General features: G+C 48.9%; 7 protein-coding genes across 7 annotated transcripts; 3 read left to right on the top strand and 4 right to left on the bottom strand.

The window, feature by feature from the left end:
* Positions 1-528: 528 nt before the first annotated feature.
* Positions 529-1,410, bottom strand: N7471_005197 (uncharacterized protein; the record flags this gene model as incomplete). Its single annotated transcript, XM_057277916.1, has 1 exon — positions 529-1,410. One exon carries the CDS (start codon positions 1,408-1,410, stop codon positions 529-531), a length of 882 nt encoding a protein of 293 aa, XP_057137526.1.
* Positions 1,411-1,501: 91 nt separating this feature from the next.
* N7471_005196 (glycoside hydrolase family 55 protein) lies at positions 1,502-3,829 on the top strand (the record flags this gene model as incomplete). Its single annotated transcript, XM_057277915.1, has 2 exons — positions 1,502-2,146; positions 2,201-3,829. The coding sequence occupies 2 exons, from the start codon at positions 1,502-1,504 to the stop codon at positions 3,827-3,829; spliced, it is 2,274 nt and encodes a 757-aa protein (XP_057137525.1).
* A 1,158-nt stretch (positions 3,830-4,987) lies between these two features.
* N7471_005195 (putative GPI anchored protein) lies at positions 4,988-5,479 on the top strand (the record flags this gene model as incomplete). Its single annotated transcript, XM_057277914.1, has 1 exon — positions 4,988-5,479. One exon carries the CDS (start codon positions 4,988-4,990, stop codon positions 5,477-5,479), a length of 492 nt encoding a protein of 163 aa, XP_057137524.1.
* Positions 5,480-6,124: 645 nt separating this feature from the next.
* On the bottom strand, positions 6,125-7,391 carry N7471_005194 (uncharacterized protein; the record flags this gene model as incomplete). The annotated part of the gene is made up of 2 exons (XM_057277913.1): positions 6,125-6,905; positions 6,970-7,391. The coding sequence occupies 2 exons, from the start codon at positions 7,389-7,391 to the stop codon at positions 6,125-6,127; spliced, it is 1,203 nt and encodes a 400-aa protein (XP_057137523.1).
* A 348-nt stretch (positions 7,392-7,739) lies between these two features.
* Positions 7,740-9,723, bottom strand: N7471_005193 (putative GABA permease (Uga4); the record flags this gene model as incomplete). Its single annotated transcript, XM_057277912.1, has 6 exons — positions 7,740-8,008; positions 8,068-9,072; positions 9,129-9,276; positions 9,327-9,374; positions 9,435-9,580; positions 9,636-9,723. 6 exons carry the CDS (start codon positions 9,721-9,723, stop codon positions 7,797-7,799), a joined length of 1,647 nt encoding a protein of 548 aa, XP_057137522.1. The 3' UTR covers positions 7,740-7,796.
* A 474-nt stretch (positions 9,724-10,197) lies between these two features.
* N7471_005192 (uncharacterized protein) lies at positions 10,198-11,501 on the bottom strand. Its single transcript, XM_057277911.1, has 3 exons — positions 11,139-11,501; positions 10,787-11,087; positions 10,198-10,727 (listed from the first exon to the last, which is right to left on the bottom strand). The coding sequence occupies exons 1-3, from the start codon at positions 11,466-11,468 to the stop codon at positions 10,408-10,410; spliced, it is 951 nt and encodes a 316-aa protein (XP_057137521.1). The 5' UTR covers positions 11,469-11,501; the 3' UTR covers positions 10,198-10,407.
* Positions 11,502-13,399: 1,898 nt separating this feature from the next.
* Positions 13,400-14,659, top strand: fhpA (flavohemoprotein; the record flags this gene model as incomplete). Its single annotated transcript, XM_057277910.1, has 1 exon — positions 13,400-14,659. The coding sequence occupies one exon, from the start codon at positions 13,400-13,402 to the stop codon at positions 14,657-14,659; it is 1,260 nt and encodes a 419-aa protein (XP_057137520.1).
* Between the last annotated feature and the right edge of the window lie 428 nt (positions 14,660-15,087).

Below are 15,087 nucleotides of genomic sequence, written 5' to 3'. Positions count from 1 at the left end.
CAAATTCTGTATACATTCTTTATACAAGGTGAGCTCTGTGTGCATTCCAAGACCGTCTGGCATGTCAACTGTCGGAAAACCTGAAATATGGCCAGGAGATCATTTTTATTAGTATCCATTCATCCACCCTGTTTCCCCTTACTCTTTCTCTGTATATTTCGAGATTGAGGTTGTGGTTTGTGGCTGATTGAATATGTGGGGTTTTTCTTCTTTGGCTGCTGTGGCAGCTGTTGTGTCTACAGCATCAGGTGCTATTGTGCCTCTACACTTGCTGCGTGCGTCTTCATTGGATGCACCGTCATCCACGACCGTTCATGCCAGACCGTCAAATAATGGCTACCCCTTTGATTGGGCTCTTGCGTCTTCCTTGGCGGGTCTTACTGGTACACCACCCACTGCTACTGTTCATCAATACTTGAGTACCACGACCGTTCATGCCAGACCGTCAAATAATGGCTACCCCTTTGATTGGGCTCTTGCGTCTTCCTTGGCGGGTCTTACTGGCACACCACCCACTGCTACTGTTCATCAATACTTGAGTACCACGACTTCGTCGGTTGCAGCAAACACTCTCTCCACAGCCACGGAATCTCCATCGAAAACTCTCAATACTTCGATGGCCAGTTCTTCCCCAAAGGTGGCTAGTTCCTCCTCAAAGACGACACAGGTTACTACGGCAGCAGCTAGTCCTAATTCCGCGGCCAAACATACTCTCGCAACAAGTACAAGGACTTCAACTCGATTGCCAAAGACGACAAAGATTACTACGGCAGCAGCTAGTCCTAATTCCGCGGCCAAACATACTCTCGCAACAAGTACAAGGACTTCAACTCGATTGCCAAAGACGACAAAGGTTACTACGGCAGCAGCTAGTCCTAATTCCGCGGCCACACATACTCTCGCAACAAGTACAAGGACTTCAACTCGATTGCCAAAGACGACAAAGATTACTACGGCAGCAGCTAGTCCTAATTCCGCGGCCAAACATACTCTCGCAACAAGTACAAGGACTTCAACTCGATTGCCAAAGACGACAAAGATTACTACGGCAGCAGCTAGTCCTAATTCCGCGGCCAAACATACTCTCGCAACAAGTACAAGGACTTCAACTCGATTGCCAAAGACGACAAAGGTTACTACGGCAGCAGCTAGTCCTAATTCCGCGGCCACACATACTCTCGCAACAAGTACAAGGACTTCAACTCGATTGCCAAAGACGACAAAGATTACTACGGCAGCAGCTAGTCCTAATTCCGCGGCCAAACATACTCTCGCAACAAGTATAAGGACTTCAACTCGATTGCCAAAGACGACAAAGGTTACTACGGCAGCAGCTAGTCCTAATTCCGCGGCCACACATACTCTCGCAACAAGTATAAGGACTTCAACTCCATTGCCAAAGACCCACATTCAATCGACAAGAACTAGTGCTTCGACTCCATCGTAGGTGTCATTTAAAGTTTCATAGGGTCTTTGAATGCTAATCAACCCGTCCAGTCCAATGTCTCAAAATGGCCACTCGCCCGCGACAAAAACCTGTGCTGCCCCTACCAGCAAATCACCGGAGACCTACTGGCTTGACGAGCAGGACCACAACCAACAAGGAGCAGGATTTGCTCCCTACGCTAAAACGTCTCTCTACCCAGTGTATCGAAATGTGATGGATTACTCGGTCGTCAATGATGGCAGTGGTAATCAGACTCCGAAACTACAGAAAGCGATAGACGATGACGGCGTGGGCGGCAGTCGCAAGGGCCAAGGTGTCACGCGGTACCCTGCCCAGGTCTACCTTCCAGGCGGCGTGTACCAGCTTGAAAGCACTCTCAACCTGACTGTGGGTACGATAATTGTTGGTAATCCGTTGAACCCGCCTATCATCAAAGCTGCGCCGGGATTCCGTGGTGACCATCTCATCATGGGGTACGATTTACACAACGGCCACCCGGAAACCAGCTTTGCAACCCTTATCAAGAACGTGATCGTGGATACGACCGCCCTCAGCCCGGACCGCCACTTCACTGCTCTTCAATGGGGAGTTGCCCAAGGATCAGGTTTGACAAATGTTAAGATTCGCATGCCAAAAGTTTCCAAGGGTCACACTGGAATCGATATAAATGCCGGGTCAACAATTGCTGTTACGGATGTGGTAAGTAATCCACAGAAGCCAAAAGATGAGGAAAAAGAGCCTAACAAAGTGTAGCATATTACTGGCGGAGCTATCGGGATCAAGAACTCCAACCAACAGGTCAACTTCAAAAACATATATTTCCAGTCTTGCGGAACAGCTTTCTCTGCGGCAGGTGGGTGGACAGTGCTGCTCCAACAGGCAACCTTTGATAGCTGCGGCACTGGTATCGATATGACTGGCAATGGATTGGGTAGCCTAGTGCTTCTGGATTCCACTTCCACGAACACAGGGCCAGTAATCAGATTTTATGACTCGTCCCATGATTCTGGAAACCGAAATAGCCAGTTCCTCATTCAGAACCTCAAGCATGATACTCCGAACGCTATCGCTGTCGACGCTCATGGAAATGTGGCATTGGCCGCTACCCCTCATGTCGATACATGGGTCTGGGGTACTGTTGTTCCAAAAACCTACCAGACTGGGGTAAGCTGGAAGACAAAGCGCCCGGCCGCTTTGTTGGTGGGAAACAAGTACTTCACAAAGGCTCAGCCCACCTATCAGGATTACAGCACAGGGGATATTGTCAATGTGAAGACCGTATCTGGACACACAGTGAAAGGTGACGGTAAGACTGATGATACAAAAGGTCTGAACGCTATCTTGGCTGAAAATGCCGATTCGTGCAAGGTGACATACATCCCCTTCGGTGTATATCGAGTCTCAGACACTATCTTTGTCCCAGTCGGGACTCGCATTGTCGGAGAAGCATGGTCTGTCATTTCTGGATATGGCGACAAGTTCAAGGATTCCAATAATCCGAGGCCCGTTGTTAAACTTGGCAATCCTGGCGACGTCGGTGTGATTGAAATTCAGGATATGCGATTCTCCGTCGGCGACATCCTGCCTGGGGCCAAGATTATTGAAATCAATGCCGCAGGTGATCAGCCCGGCGATGTCGGTCTTTGGAACACAATGGCGATGGTTGGCGGGACCGCTGACACTAGTATCTCCGGTGCTTGCACGTCGCAAGACCCCAAGGACTGTATGGCTGCGTTTATGGTAATGCACCTGACCAAGAGCTCGTCCGCATATATTGAGAACTTCTGGGGATGGACCGCCGATCACAACCTTGATAGCGACTCCCTTCTCACTATTATCTCAACCGGCCGCGGAATCTTGGTCGAATCCATCAAGGGCACCTGGCTGACAGGAACCGGTTCCGAGCATCACTGGCTGTATAACTACAACCTCCACAACGCTCAGAATGTCTTTGCGGGTCTTCTACAAACAGAAACACCGTATATGCAGGGTCATGGCGAGTACCAGGCCGCACCAGCGCCATGGACAGCCGTTGCCAAATACGGTGACCCTGATTTCTCGTGGTGTGCTCCAGATGACCAAAAGTGTCGCACCGCGATAGCTACGAATGTCGACGGCGGATCTAACATCGCGCTGTACAACTCAGCTGCCTGGGCCTTCTTCGACGGGTACTGGAATGGTCTTTATAATGAGCCTTGCAATGGGAACTGCCAAACCAACATGATGCGGGTGACGAATGACCCTCAGAATCTGGTCTGGTACTCTATCAGCACGCGGATGACGGACGTGATGGTGCTCGATGGGAAGAGCAATCCCCGTCAATCAGACCACAAAGGCGGGTGGGAAGGCATCATCCAGGTTTACGGCCAGTTTACAGCGTGATATTCGTCGTGTTGTGTTGATTACATCATCATCACTGGACATATGCATTTTGTTAATAATTTATATCATAGATAATCATTAATGAAAGGGTTCATGGGGTTCATGCACAATACTTCCAACTATGTACCATTCACCAAAGCACTTCGTTCGGTCCCTCAACGATATTTTGCCGTTCTGGCATTTTCCATGTTTCTTTTTTTAGCATGTCGCCACTGCACGTGATTTTGTGGCTGCCTCAGGCCCAACGGTGGATAGATTCCGACCCGCATCGCCCCCGGCAACTGAGTCCACAACCAGTCATGATTCACTAGGCTTCTTGGCTGCCCCTTTGCAATAATAACAGCACTCAACCTGGTACATGACGCGTCATCGAAGCCCTTGGCCATCTCCAGCCAGCCGAAAATGCCATAGGGGCCGATATATTTGGAAATTGCAAGTGGGCGGTTCATGGTTCCAATTATAATGACGGGCGCCGAGACTGGTTTATCCAACAACGCAAGTGTCGACCCACTCTACCGGTAAGACTCGCTTTCTTATGTGCCATTGTCTACCACTCACGTAACTTGTGGGCAGTTGATCGGTAAACCTATACGGGGCTGACTGTGTCTCCGGTACGAATCGAGCTGTTGGGGCTGCCAAGGCAGCAAAATACCCAAACCATTACTACATACTACGATGTGTTTTTTTTGGTAGCGGGCTGTGTTGCATTGCCCGCGAGTAGGACGAATCAAGGTCATGCGAGAACATGCACGTCTAAATCTTGCATGTGTTTTCCGGGGGAAGGGACCAGGGCGTTGAAACGCCTCATTACAAAGTGGACCTCGAGATGACGATATCATTGCCCAAAGCTGTATGGTTACCCGATACAGTTCCAGTTCTCTGACACCGCCCCTATCCCTGAACGGACCCTACGATCGACATGAGAATCGCTCCAGTGCTCTTCACAAGGCTGAGGTCATGTCGCCACTGCCACCTTGGCTGCCTAGCATCCATACGCAATCAAACTCCGATGTTTCTATCTATAGGAAACTAGTGCCTATTGAGTAAATAAATATAAGGAGTGGTTCCCCCCGGATTTCCAGCTTATTATTTCAGTTTACAATCTAAATCACCTAAATTACACAATATCCTTTCAGTCAACCTTTTTCTCCATTCAAAATGAAGTTCACTCTGATCTCCTCCGCCCTCTTCCTGGCCACCGCTGCCATGGCCTCCCCAGACGGTCTTGACGTGAACTCTATCGTCTCCGACGTCGAGGGTATCTACTCAACTGCTGTCGGCGGTGGCCAATCCATCGGATCCGATATTGCCTCAAAGGCCACCTCTATCGCCGAGGCCGTGAGCACCGGCGGGTCCGCTGCCGTCTCATCTATCAAAAGCGAGGCTTCTGCCGCCGCCAGCGAAGGCCGCTCCATCGGCTCTGAGATCACCAGCCGGGTTGCCACCGCTGTTTCTGCTCAGACTACTCTGACCAACTCCGCTGGCTCCGCCACCGCTACTGAGTCCACTACCATGACCAGCACAATGTCCACCGCGTCTCCTTCCGGATCTTCCTCCACCTCTAACAATGCGGCCTTCGCTCGTCCCACTGCTGTCGGCGCTGTTGCTGCTGGTATGGCCGGTGTCCTTGGTGTCATGGTTGCACTGTAAAGTGTTGATACCTTGCTCCGTTGGTTCTGGATTTGATTTCAGGCATGATATCCACTACGCCTTTTCTTCACGACTTTCCTCAACTGTATTCGCCACTTTCAGCCTCGCATCTGTTAAAAGTGATCTAATACCGGCGTTCCTTTGAAGCTGTATATATACCTCTGTTGTACAATCTACATTTTGGTCGACAATTTCGACTATACAAATTTATTGAATCTGCTCATTAGCCCCCGACTGATAGGCATCTGTGGGAAATAATACAGCCATTTTACCACTAGACCGTAACAAAAACCTCGGTTCCTTTTTAGGGCCTAGAGAGGCCATATCCCACTTCGACAGCATGTTCTAGAGCATTTTTATAACCAATTGAACGCATTTCTTTACTTTCATCTCACACGCAAGCAGCTTATCTCAGTTATATATAGTGAACGGAGACATTAGTTAAGGTACTACTAAAAGCGATATCAAGAGCGAGTAGAGAGGTTTGATTGAGCAATAGAACTAAACAAAGGTACCAATAACGGATAGAACCTTGCACAGGTTTTACATAGTCAGGACGATAAAAAGACAGAAACACTCTTTCCTCTATCACGGCAAGGATATCCCCCCGCAGCGAGAAGCACATTGGCATATCGTGTCACCAGATCACTCCTCCTCGTCAGAGAGCATGACATAGTCAACATACGCTTGTTCCTTCGGTCTCTCTGGTAGCGTGGCTAACAAGAGGCCATCAGCGCTAGGATTCGATGCCAGTAGGTTGTGGGAATCCACGTAGCTCATGAATTTGTACCCTGGGTGTAAGAAACTATCCCACAACGAGATAGGCATTGATAGAAGACACAGAGAACAGCCCTGAAGGTTAAACACACCTTCGATGGTCACATTAGGATCTATTTTCGATAGCGACGTCTGCCACTCTGCGACTTGGCCACGAACGGTGTGCCCAAGGATGGAAACGGAAATGAGGGTACGACCCGTAGGTATGTGTGCGTTGCTTGTCGGATTTTCTATTCTCCACACATGATTATCGAGATGATGGAGGATGATAGATGATTTGCGACAGTCCATATATTGAGGAGTATAGCGCAGCTTAGTACTTGGGTCATTGGCTTGGGTACAGAGAGCTTCGTGGAGTTGTACAACAGTAACCGGTGCTGGTGACGTAGTGTATAGAAGTTCTGTTAGACGGGTTGTGAAATTATTGTTAGCATCGTAAGTGGGACCGTTCTGATCAGAAATCTCGTTGCCTGTTGCGAATAGGTACTCCGCGGAACGTTCACTGTGCTGCAATATCCTTTGCAGGCTGTGACATGGTTGGAAAAAGCTTCCAGAGTAGGAGGTATCGATGAGAACGAGGACGTCTGCCTTCATGCTAAGATGGATGGAAGACCACGGGATTCTAACGGCATCAGGGCTGCGGGTTCCGCTGAGAGTCGATATCAGTGATGCTGAATGAATACAAATACAATAGGTTTTATTGGGGTCCTTACCAGATTTCAAATTTTCGTTCTGTTTCAGATACACCGTGGCCGATATAGTGTATTACAAATAACGTGCCCCGATTGAGATAGCGATCACGGTCCATTTCATATTTCCGACGGAGTTCATAAATTGTGTCACGTATCGCTTCCAATGCCCCCTCCCTAGAGGTGGAGGGGATAAGCAAACTAGCCGTCTCGAATCCACATTGTGTCCGAAATGTCTCGAGAAGTGCAGATTGAGGTCTGGCCAGGTCCAAGTCATCATTACTCCATCGTAGACCAAGAACGACGGCTTTATTATAGGTGACCTCCATGGGCTTACTATGTCTGACCCCTTGGCTCAAGGTTTGGATGACGCTCTCAAAACTCCTTTCGCAGTCCCCATGATGAGTGGTTCGGTGACTTGGAGAGGGCTGCTGCCACTTAGACATCTTGGAATCTGAACAAGGAGGGCAACCGACTAAAAATAAAGACAGGTATGAAAACGATAACATGACAATTCTACCAGAATTTTGAAGATGGTGAATGATGAATATGACGTAGAAAATACACTTCCTTTATCCAAAGACTTTCATTAAACTCTATCGAAACAGAATGTTACATGAAGGTAACTTAGTCTTCTTTATATCTGAACTCGTCAGCCTACATGAAATCAAGTGATCATATATACATCTATTAAGGACAAGCTGAGAAGTAGGCAGAAGTGTTTATAGGGTACCGGATATATTCGTGTGCCTTGAAACCCTTTGTGGAAAAGGGATGGGGAAATAAGACCGATTGTAAGGGATATATCATGAGGGTCATGATGTAAGGAAGGCTGAGATCGAGAGAAGGTTTCATTTTTTCTTATGATCGAAAGATTCGGGTTCATCGATAGGGAACGCATGGGGAACTGAAGCGACAATGATATTGTCTGAAGCAGTAGAAGCACTCTCGTCGACAGTCATCTTGGGTCCGATATACCATCGCCGTGCGAAAAGGAAATAATAAGCCATGCACCCGAACCAAACAAAGCTGTTGATTACGATCGTGTAGTTCATGTTCGACGCTGCGGGTAAGTACTGTTAGCCATCCGATCAAGCGACCTTCCTGTGTTCAAATACATACCAGTTGGGCTGGGGCCCTCAGTCGGGAACATAGACAAGATAACACCAAATAGAAGATAGAGAACGGCCACCCAGGCAATGAGCCTGCTGAAGCGGCCGGTATAGAACTCCCCCGGGGTGAACCGGTCCTCCCCCCAGAGCAAGCGGCAGAAAATCGGAGTGCCCCATGATAGATAGTTGCTTGCTACAAATAGCGAGAATAGGGCGTTGGCGGCTGCTGAGTTGATCAGACACAGCAGGCCCAACAGAATAGAGACAACTACTAAGCCACAGATCATGCGCACAGGTTGGTATTGGATGCGCTTACTGACGTGGCGGAAGAACCTAGAAAATGGCAATGCTCCGTCGCGAGAAAAAGCCCAAGCTTGGCGAGAAGCAGCGACAATCAAGCTGAGACCGACAAGGAACTGAACGACGCAGAGTACAGCCATAAATGCCAAAGCACCGTCTCTGCCTAGTGCATCATAGTAGATCTGAGCCATTGGCTGACCGAACTTCGTGCTGATTGTCGCGCTTACATCCGGGTTCATAGTAGCAGCAATAACGGACAGCACCAAGAAGCCAAGCACAAATGCAGACCCCGCCGACCAGATGATTCCAAGAGGGACAGCCTTAGATGCATGCATAGCTTCTTCGCTCATATGCACACAAGAGTCAAAGGAGCCAATTGACCAGATCGGAGCGAGCCATGCCAGCATAAATGCCCATCCGGCCGGCCATGTAGTCTCATTGTCTATATGACCATACACATAATGGCCAGAGTTGAGAGACCCACCGCGCGTCACCTTTCCAACTGGTAAAGCGATCACGGTGGCAACGACGAGGGCAATGTTGATATAGATGCAGAATGTCTGGATTTTCGGCAGCAGGCGTCCACCTAAGGAGCCACATAGCCCGTGGAAGAGAATCAGGCCGACGTAAACAGCATAGATAACGCCACGCGAGGCGGACCATCCATCTCCCCGTGATATCGAGACACAAGAGAGGATCATGAGTGCGAGGGTATCTGCACAACAAGAGTAAGTGATGTGATGGATCGCAATGGGTATGGATCGTCCTCACAGTCCACCGAACATATGCCACCGATCAAACCCAATGTGTTGCTATATCCGATCAAGAAACTCAACGGGCTCTTCCACTTCGGTCCGGCGAAATAATGTGTCCACCAATATAGTCCCCCAGCTGTCGGCATGGCAGACGCAAGATCAGCCTAGGTGATATCAGTGCGATAGTTCCACAGGCCACAACCAAGATTTCTACCATTGCCAAGCCAACCAACAAGATGAATGTGCTCGCTGTAAACCATCCCTATTCCATAATCCCAGTCAATCAACAGCACAACCAGATTCACAGGGATTCAACCCCTACCCAGACCATGCCGACCGGACCCGCGGGAAGAGAGAACGAGAGCGTCGACGCAATTGAGGGTACTAGGCCCATGATGCTGAATGCGATTGCGAAAACCTGTGGAGTGGAATACTGCCGACGAAGTTCCTGTTTGTAGCCCATTCGTGCTAGACAACACATTAGCGACCAGTATTCCTCACAAAATGAAGCACACTATTATACCCAGCAGCTGCACGTCCCCGGTACCTGCCCTCGCGTCGGGCGCAACTGGTGCGACTGCCTCGGGGTCGACGGGTTGCGAGTCCATCATAAACAACTCGATTCTGGTTGTGGCTTTTCAGAGGGACATGGTGGGGACGGATAATTTAAATGCCAAATCAACTTGGGAGTCAAGTCAAAGGATGTGGATGTTAAATCTCATCCAACGCCAAATCCAAGACTGACCAACCATCGGTGGCGGACTCCAATAATCGCGGTTTCCTGCAGGAAATAGGACGTGCAGCGTGATTACGGCCCTTGCGTTTGAAATGCAGAGGGGCCAATGTGAGGCATTTGTGCCCACTTCATATCTCGCGATTGTTGAGAATGTTGACACTTATGAGGGCGGCTAATCTGCACCGATTCTGAGATAATCACCTGCAGCCCATTGCCCAGGTGGGTTGCACGAGCTACATCGTGCACACCAGCCAACTTGATTTTGATTAAATCTGCCGACCCCAAAGTCTCATAATCGATCCATGAGTGCCAATCATTTGTTTGAAATGCTTTCAATTAATTATTCACACTTATTGCAATCAACAATGAACTCTTCTCGGCCTCTTTGCCAGCCTGAAATATTGACTCAGATCCTGTACCAAACACATTTCATTGAGGCCTCTCCACTACGTACATAACAGGGAAATTTGTTGGGCGCACTCAAGGTTGCTTCGGTTATGGTCATCTGGGCGAAAGCGCCAGGTTTCCACGGCGCAGCCTTTCGGAAATTGGAGCAGCGTTAGACATGTTCATCTGACGGAGTATCCCTTCGGGGATATGAGGTTGAAGGGTCCTCGTTCGTGGTGGCTGTATGATCCGAACCCATCAACGACTGCTTCAACGACTGCTTTCTGGCCACATCTTCCTCGTTATAATCCTGGCCAGGGTTGATCGTCTCCCAACGCACGAAACAAAGGAGTCGATAGAAAGCAGAGGCAAGAAGGGATCCGAGCAGAGGACCGACCCAATAGATCCAGTGGTATCCCGGAAACGAGCGGTTGATCACATCCGGTCCGAGGGAGCGAGCAGGGTTGAGAGATCCTCCGGTATAAAAATCACCTAGTGTGAATGGTCAGCACAATACGTTGTGAAGTGATCCGAGAATGATTGTTACTCACCAACCATTTCCGCAACAAAGAAAGCCAGACCAATTCCCACTGGAGCTAAATAGGTGGACTTGTGCTTCACCACCGCCAACATGATGATGACAAACACTAGCTGCGCTGTCAAGAACATCTCAATGAAGAGACCTTGTGAAATTGATGTGCCACCGCCGAGTCGTGTCGCGCAGTTGAGCGGGCCCGGGAACAGGGCACTCACCACGCCCGCTGCAGCAATTCCGGAGACCAGTTGCGCGGGGAATACACATAACCCCCGGAGAGGGGGCATGCCACCACTTAGGCAGAGAGCAAGAGTAACCTAGTGAATGTCAGCTACAATATTTCCATTCCTGTACGGTGATGTCCCTACCGCCGGGTTGAAGAGACCACCCGTGACTCGGAAGAACGCCCAGACATTGACCGTTAAAGCGAACCCAAAACAGAGCGACGAATACAGCAAATTAGAAGTATTCGGTGGGGCGCCAGGTGCTGGCTTTGGGGTATTGGACACCTGTGTACCCGCAAAAGAAAAGAAGAGAAACAGGAAAGTCCCCACGAACTCGCCCATCACGCAGAGCAAGTTGTGCCGCAGCTTGTCTGGGAGCCGCAGCATGGGCAGCTGGCCGCCGCCATTCCCACCGGCACTCGGCGTGGCCCCAAGCGTCGAGGCATCAGACGACTGGCGTTTCTTGAACAGCATCGCGAGGAGTGAGGGAGCTGGAATTGAAAGAACTAATTGAAGTCGGAGTTTACTAATGTCTCATCAGAATGAGAACTTCTCAGACTCTTCTACTATCCATCGTTTTTTGCAGTTTACAACCATTGCAAATCGCAGACGTCACTACTCCATACGGAGGCGTCGCAACTGGGCCATGTAAAATCGATTAACGCTTGACTCGACCGTGATTGAGTTTACTTAATGGCAGTAGGGCCGTTTACCAGGTGCGACAGGATAGGTTCATGTTTGTTTTCCCGTATATAGTGGGATAATGAAGTCAGGATTCTGGGGTTTGGCCGGTGGAGTCGTCCCGATTTCTGCAAACGGTTGCGGGTATCGATCGTCTAGACCTCCCCCACACGTCATTCTCAATGGATTTGTCCAATAGTCTATTCATGTATTGATATTCTCCATGTGTTTCCACAATCCCATGATTGAGCTAGCGTCAAACAATGAAATCTAGATCGTCCGAAAGATCTCGCATGAACGCCTTTAGGGTTTGACAACTCAGACTTCATATTCAATCGACATATAGTTTAGAGTGCTCGCGGATTAGGTTTGTCGATCTAGTGAATCGCCTTAGAGCTGGCGAAGTACTGGATCATGATAGGACCTAGCGCCCAATTAATGGAGATGAGTAAACTTAGATCCAGCAACTCACAGCGCCAGAACGGTTAAAACGGCATTGCCTTGTAATCCGTGTGGTTCATATCACTTAGTAGAGAGTCCCAACGAAGGACCCAGACATATCTCCTGCCATGACCCTCGAGGTCACCTGGGCGGCTCCAGGGCTGGCAACCTTCCAAGGTTGGAAATGCGAGGATTAGGGGGTTTACCTAATGGATCGGCAGGAATCGGGCCGTTTGGCGCCGACAACATTCTCGCGCGTGGCCTGACCTGATGTGATGACTCAGTATCCGGATGGTGTACACATAGAAACAAAAAACAGCCTCATCATCGACATGGATGTTTCTGTTTTAGGGAGATTGCATTTGGGCCTTATCTTGGACGTACTATATGTACAGTCAGTGGACATAAGTTTCTACAGTGGTATGCGCCATACTATAACGGTTTTTGACCGGCAGTATATTATATAATCATGGATGTGTGGGGCCCAGGGTGTAAAAAACTTTGTCCAGTCACTGTACGGAGTATTTTGACGGGACGATCCTCCAACGATCCTTCCATCGGCGTTTTGACGTGTTCTGCCAGATCATGGGAAGCGGTGAGACGGAAGAGGAGAGTCCGCCTTCAGGGAAATATCCAATAGGAAATTGAGATAGCTTCAACTTTCAAAGTTCCACGGGTACAATGAACAGAAAGCTGGTATCTTCTCTTGGTACCTAGGTACTCCGTTCCTAGGTACTCATTGTCCTTTCTTGTTGAGCTTGAAGAATCATCTCAGTTCTGACAGAACATCATGATCTAAGATCGACGAGACTGACTATTTAGAGGTGGGTCAGATCCCAATCTACCATACATCGTAGATATTCCACGTACGAAGTAGACTTTAGGAATATAAAACATGCGACACAATTCTATGTACAAGTTATAAATGGCATGTTGCAAGTTGCGAAAATAGACCGAAGTAATCCCTTTTGCGTTATATCCATGTCCCTCTCCGCGGAGCTCTCCGCGGAGATATCTTCACTTCGGCCCTGAAAATCTTCACAGATCATGCCAGACACCTTCCGAATTTTCCAAACCCCGTCTCTTAGACTCTTACGTGCTAGCGATCCAGTTACAGTGGAGATAAATAAATAGCTAGACAACCAACCAAATGAAATCAGTTTATTATTACTCACATATTCTGACTTCTTATATTTAAGCCCCTGCACCGGTCATTGAACTGTACAGACATCGATCAAACGTTTTCTTTCCTCGACCACCCAAATATAACAGATCCATCCATCATGGGTTCCAATCCGGGAATGACCCCAGACCAAATCGCGCTCATTAAGGCGACGGTGCCGGTTCTCGTTGAACATGGCAACACCATCACAACTGTCTTCTATCGCAACATGCTCGAAGCCCACCCGGAGCTGAACAACGTGTTCAACACTGCCAACCAGGTCAACGGCCATCAACCTCGTGCGTTGGCCGGTGCACTCTACGCATATGCATCGCATATCGATGACCTCGGCGCACTAAGCTCAGCAGTTGAGTTGATCTGCAACAAGCATGCCTCTCTGTATATCAAGCCCGACGATTACAAGATTGTTGGTAAGTACCTCCTCGAAGCCATGGGCGAGGTACTCGGCGTGGCATTGACCCCAGAAATCCACGACGCATGGGGCACAGCCTACTGGCAGCTCGCAGATATCATGATCGGCCGCGAAAAGCAGCTTTACGAACACGCTGAGGGCTGGACTGACTGGAGAGAATTCAAGATTGTGAACAAAGTCAAGGAATCCGAGGAAATCACATCCTTCTATCTCGCCCCTGTCGATGAAAAGCCACTGCCGGCCTTCCAGCCCGGCCAGTACATTTCCATCCAAACCTACGTTCCAGCTCTCAAGTACCCGCAGGCCAGACAGTACTCTCTTAGCGACCAGCCGAAGCCAGACTACTATCGCATCAGTGTGAAGAGAGAACTAGGCCTTAGCCCAGCCGCTCCAGATGCTACCGCCCATCCGGGTTACATCTCGAATGTACTACACGATACATTTAACATTGGAGATAAACTCAATGTCTCCCACCCCTATGGCGACTTTTTCCTTACCCCTGTCGAATCGGAAACAAGTATTCCGATCGTGTTGATCTCTGCTGGTGTGGGTCTAACGCCACTTACGTCGATACTGAACACGTTGATTTCGAAAGCGCCCGCAACCCGCAAACTGCATTTCATTCATGGCGCTCGTTCATCGGGCGCACGCGCTTTCAAGGATCACATCTCCGAGCTTCCGAAGCAATTCCCCTCCATTCAAACAACATTCTTTACGAGTCACCCCTCCGAGGGAGAGACAGAAGGCGTGGACTACGACCATGTCGGGCGGGTGGACTTGAGCAAGTTGGAGGATCAGGACTTGTTCCTTGATGATGCCAAGACAGATTACTATATTTGTGGACCTGGAAAGTTCATGGCCGATGTGGAGTCAGGCCTCAAGGCCAGGGGCGTGAGTGCCGACCGGATCAAGATGGAATTGTTTGGAACCGGAGGTATTCCTAATTGAGTACTCCGTACGGAGTCTGATTAAGCCAACTTGTTTTCTTTGTTTATTTGTCAGTTATCGGTTGGGCATTTAGAACCTTTGAAGTACATACAACATATCTCATCTCCTGAAATTTCAAATTACGATTGACGAATGAAAGAAGTCGCAAGATCCCTACCCAACGTTAGATTACCCATCCGCTGAGCAAGCAATGGATTTCAAAGAAAATAACTACACCAAGTTCGGTAGAATATGCTTGGATTTCCAGATAGCGGTGAAGTTTGGCGCAAGGGGGGTGGTGTATTAGCAATCCTCTTTGTTAAAAAGGTAACGGATCGACATGCATGGATTCACAGAGAAACCAAGTTCAGGGTCATTGCATTCGGTCATTTTTGCCATAGACCGAATACTGATATCCATTTATAAGCATGCGATCATGAAATGTAGGA

Source organism: Penicillium samsonianum, assembly GCF_028829775.1.
Source record: "Penicillium samsonianum strain IBT 33392 chromosome Unknown utg000003l_segment0_segment0, whole genome shotgun sequence".
Classification (NCBI taxonomy): domain Eukaryota; kingdom Fungi; phylum Ascomycota; class Eurotiomycetes; order Eurotiales; family Aspergillaceae; genus Penicillium; species Penicillium samsonianum.
Note: the sequence above shows the minus strand (reverse complement) of the source record. Positions and strands in the feature narration are given on the sequence as shown.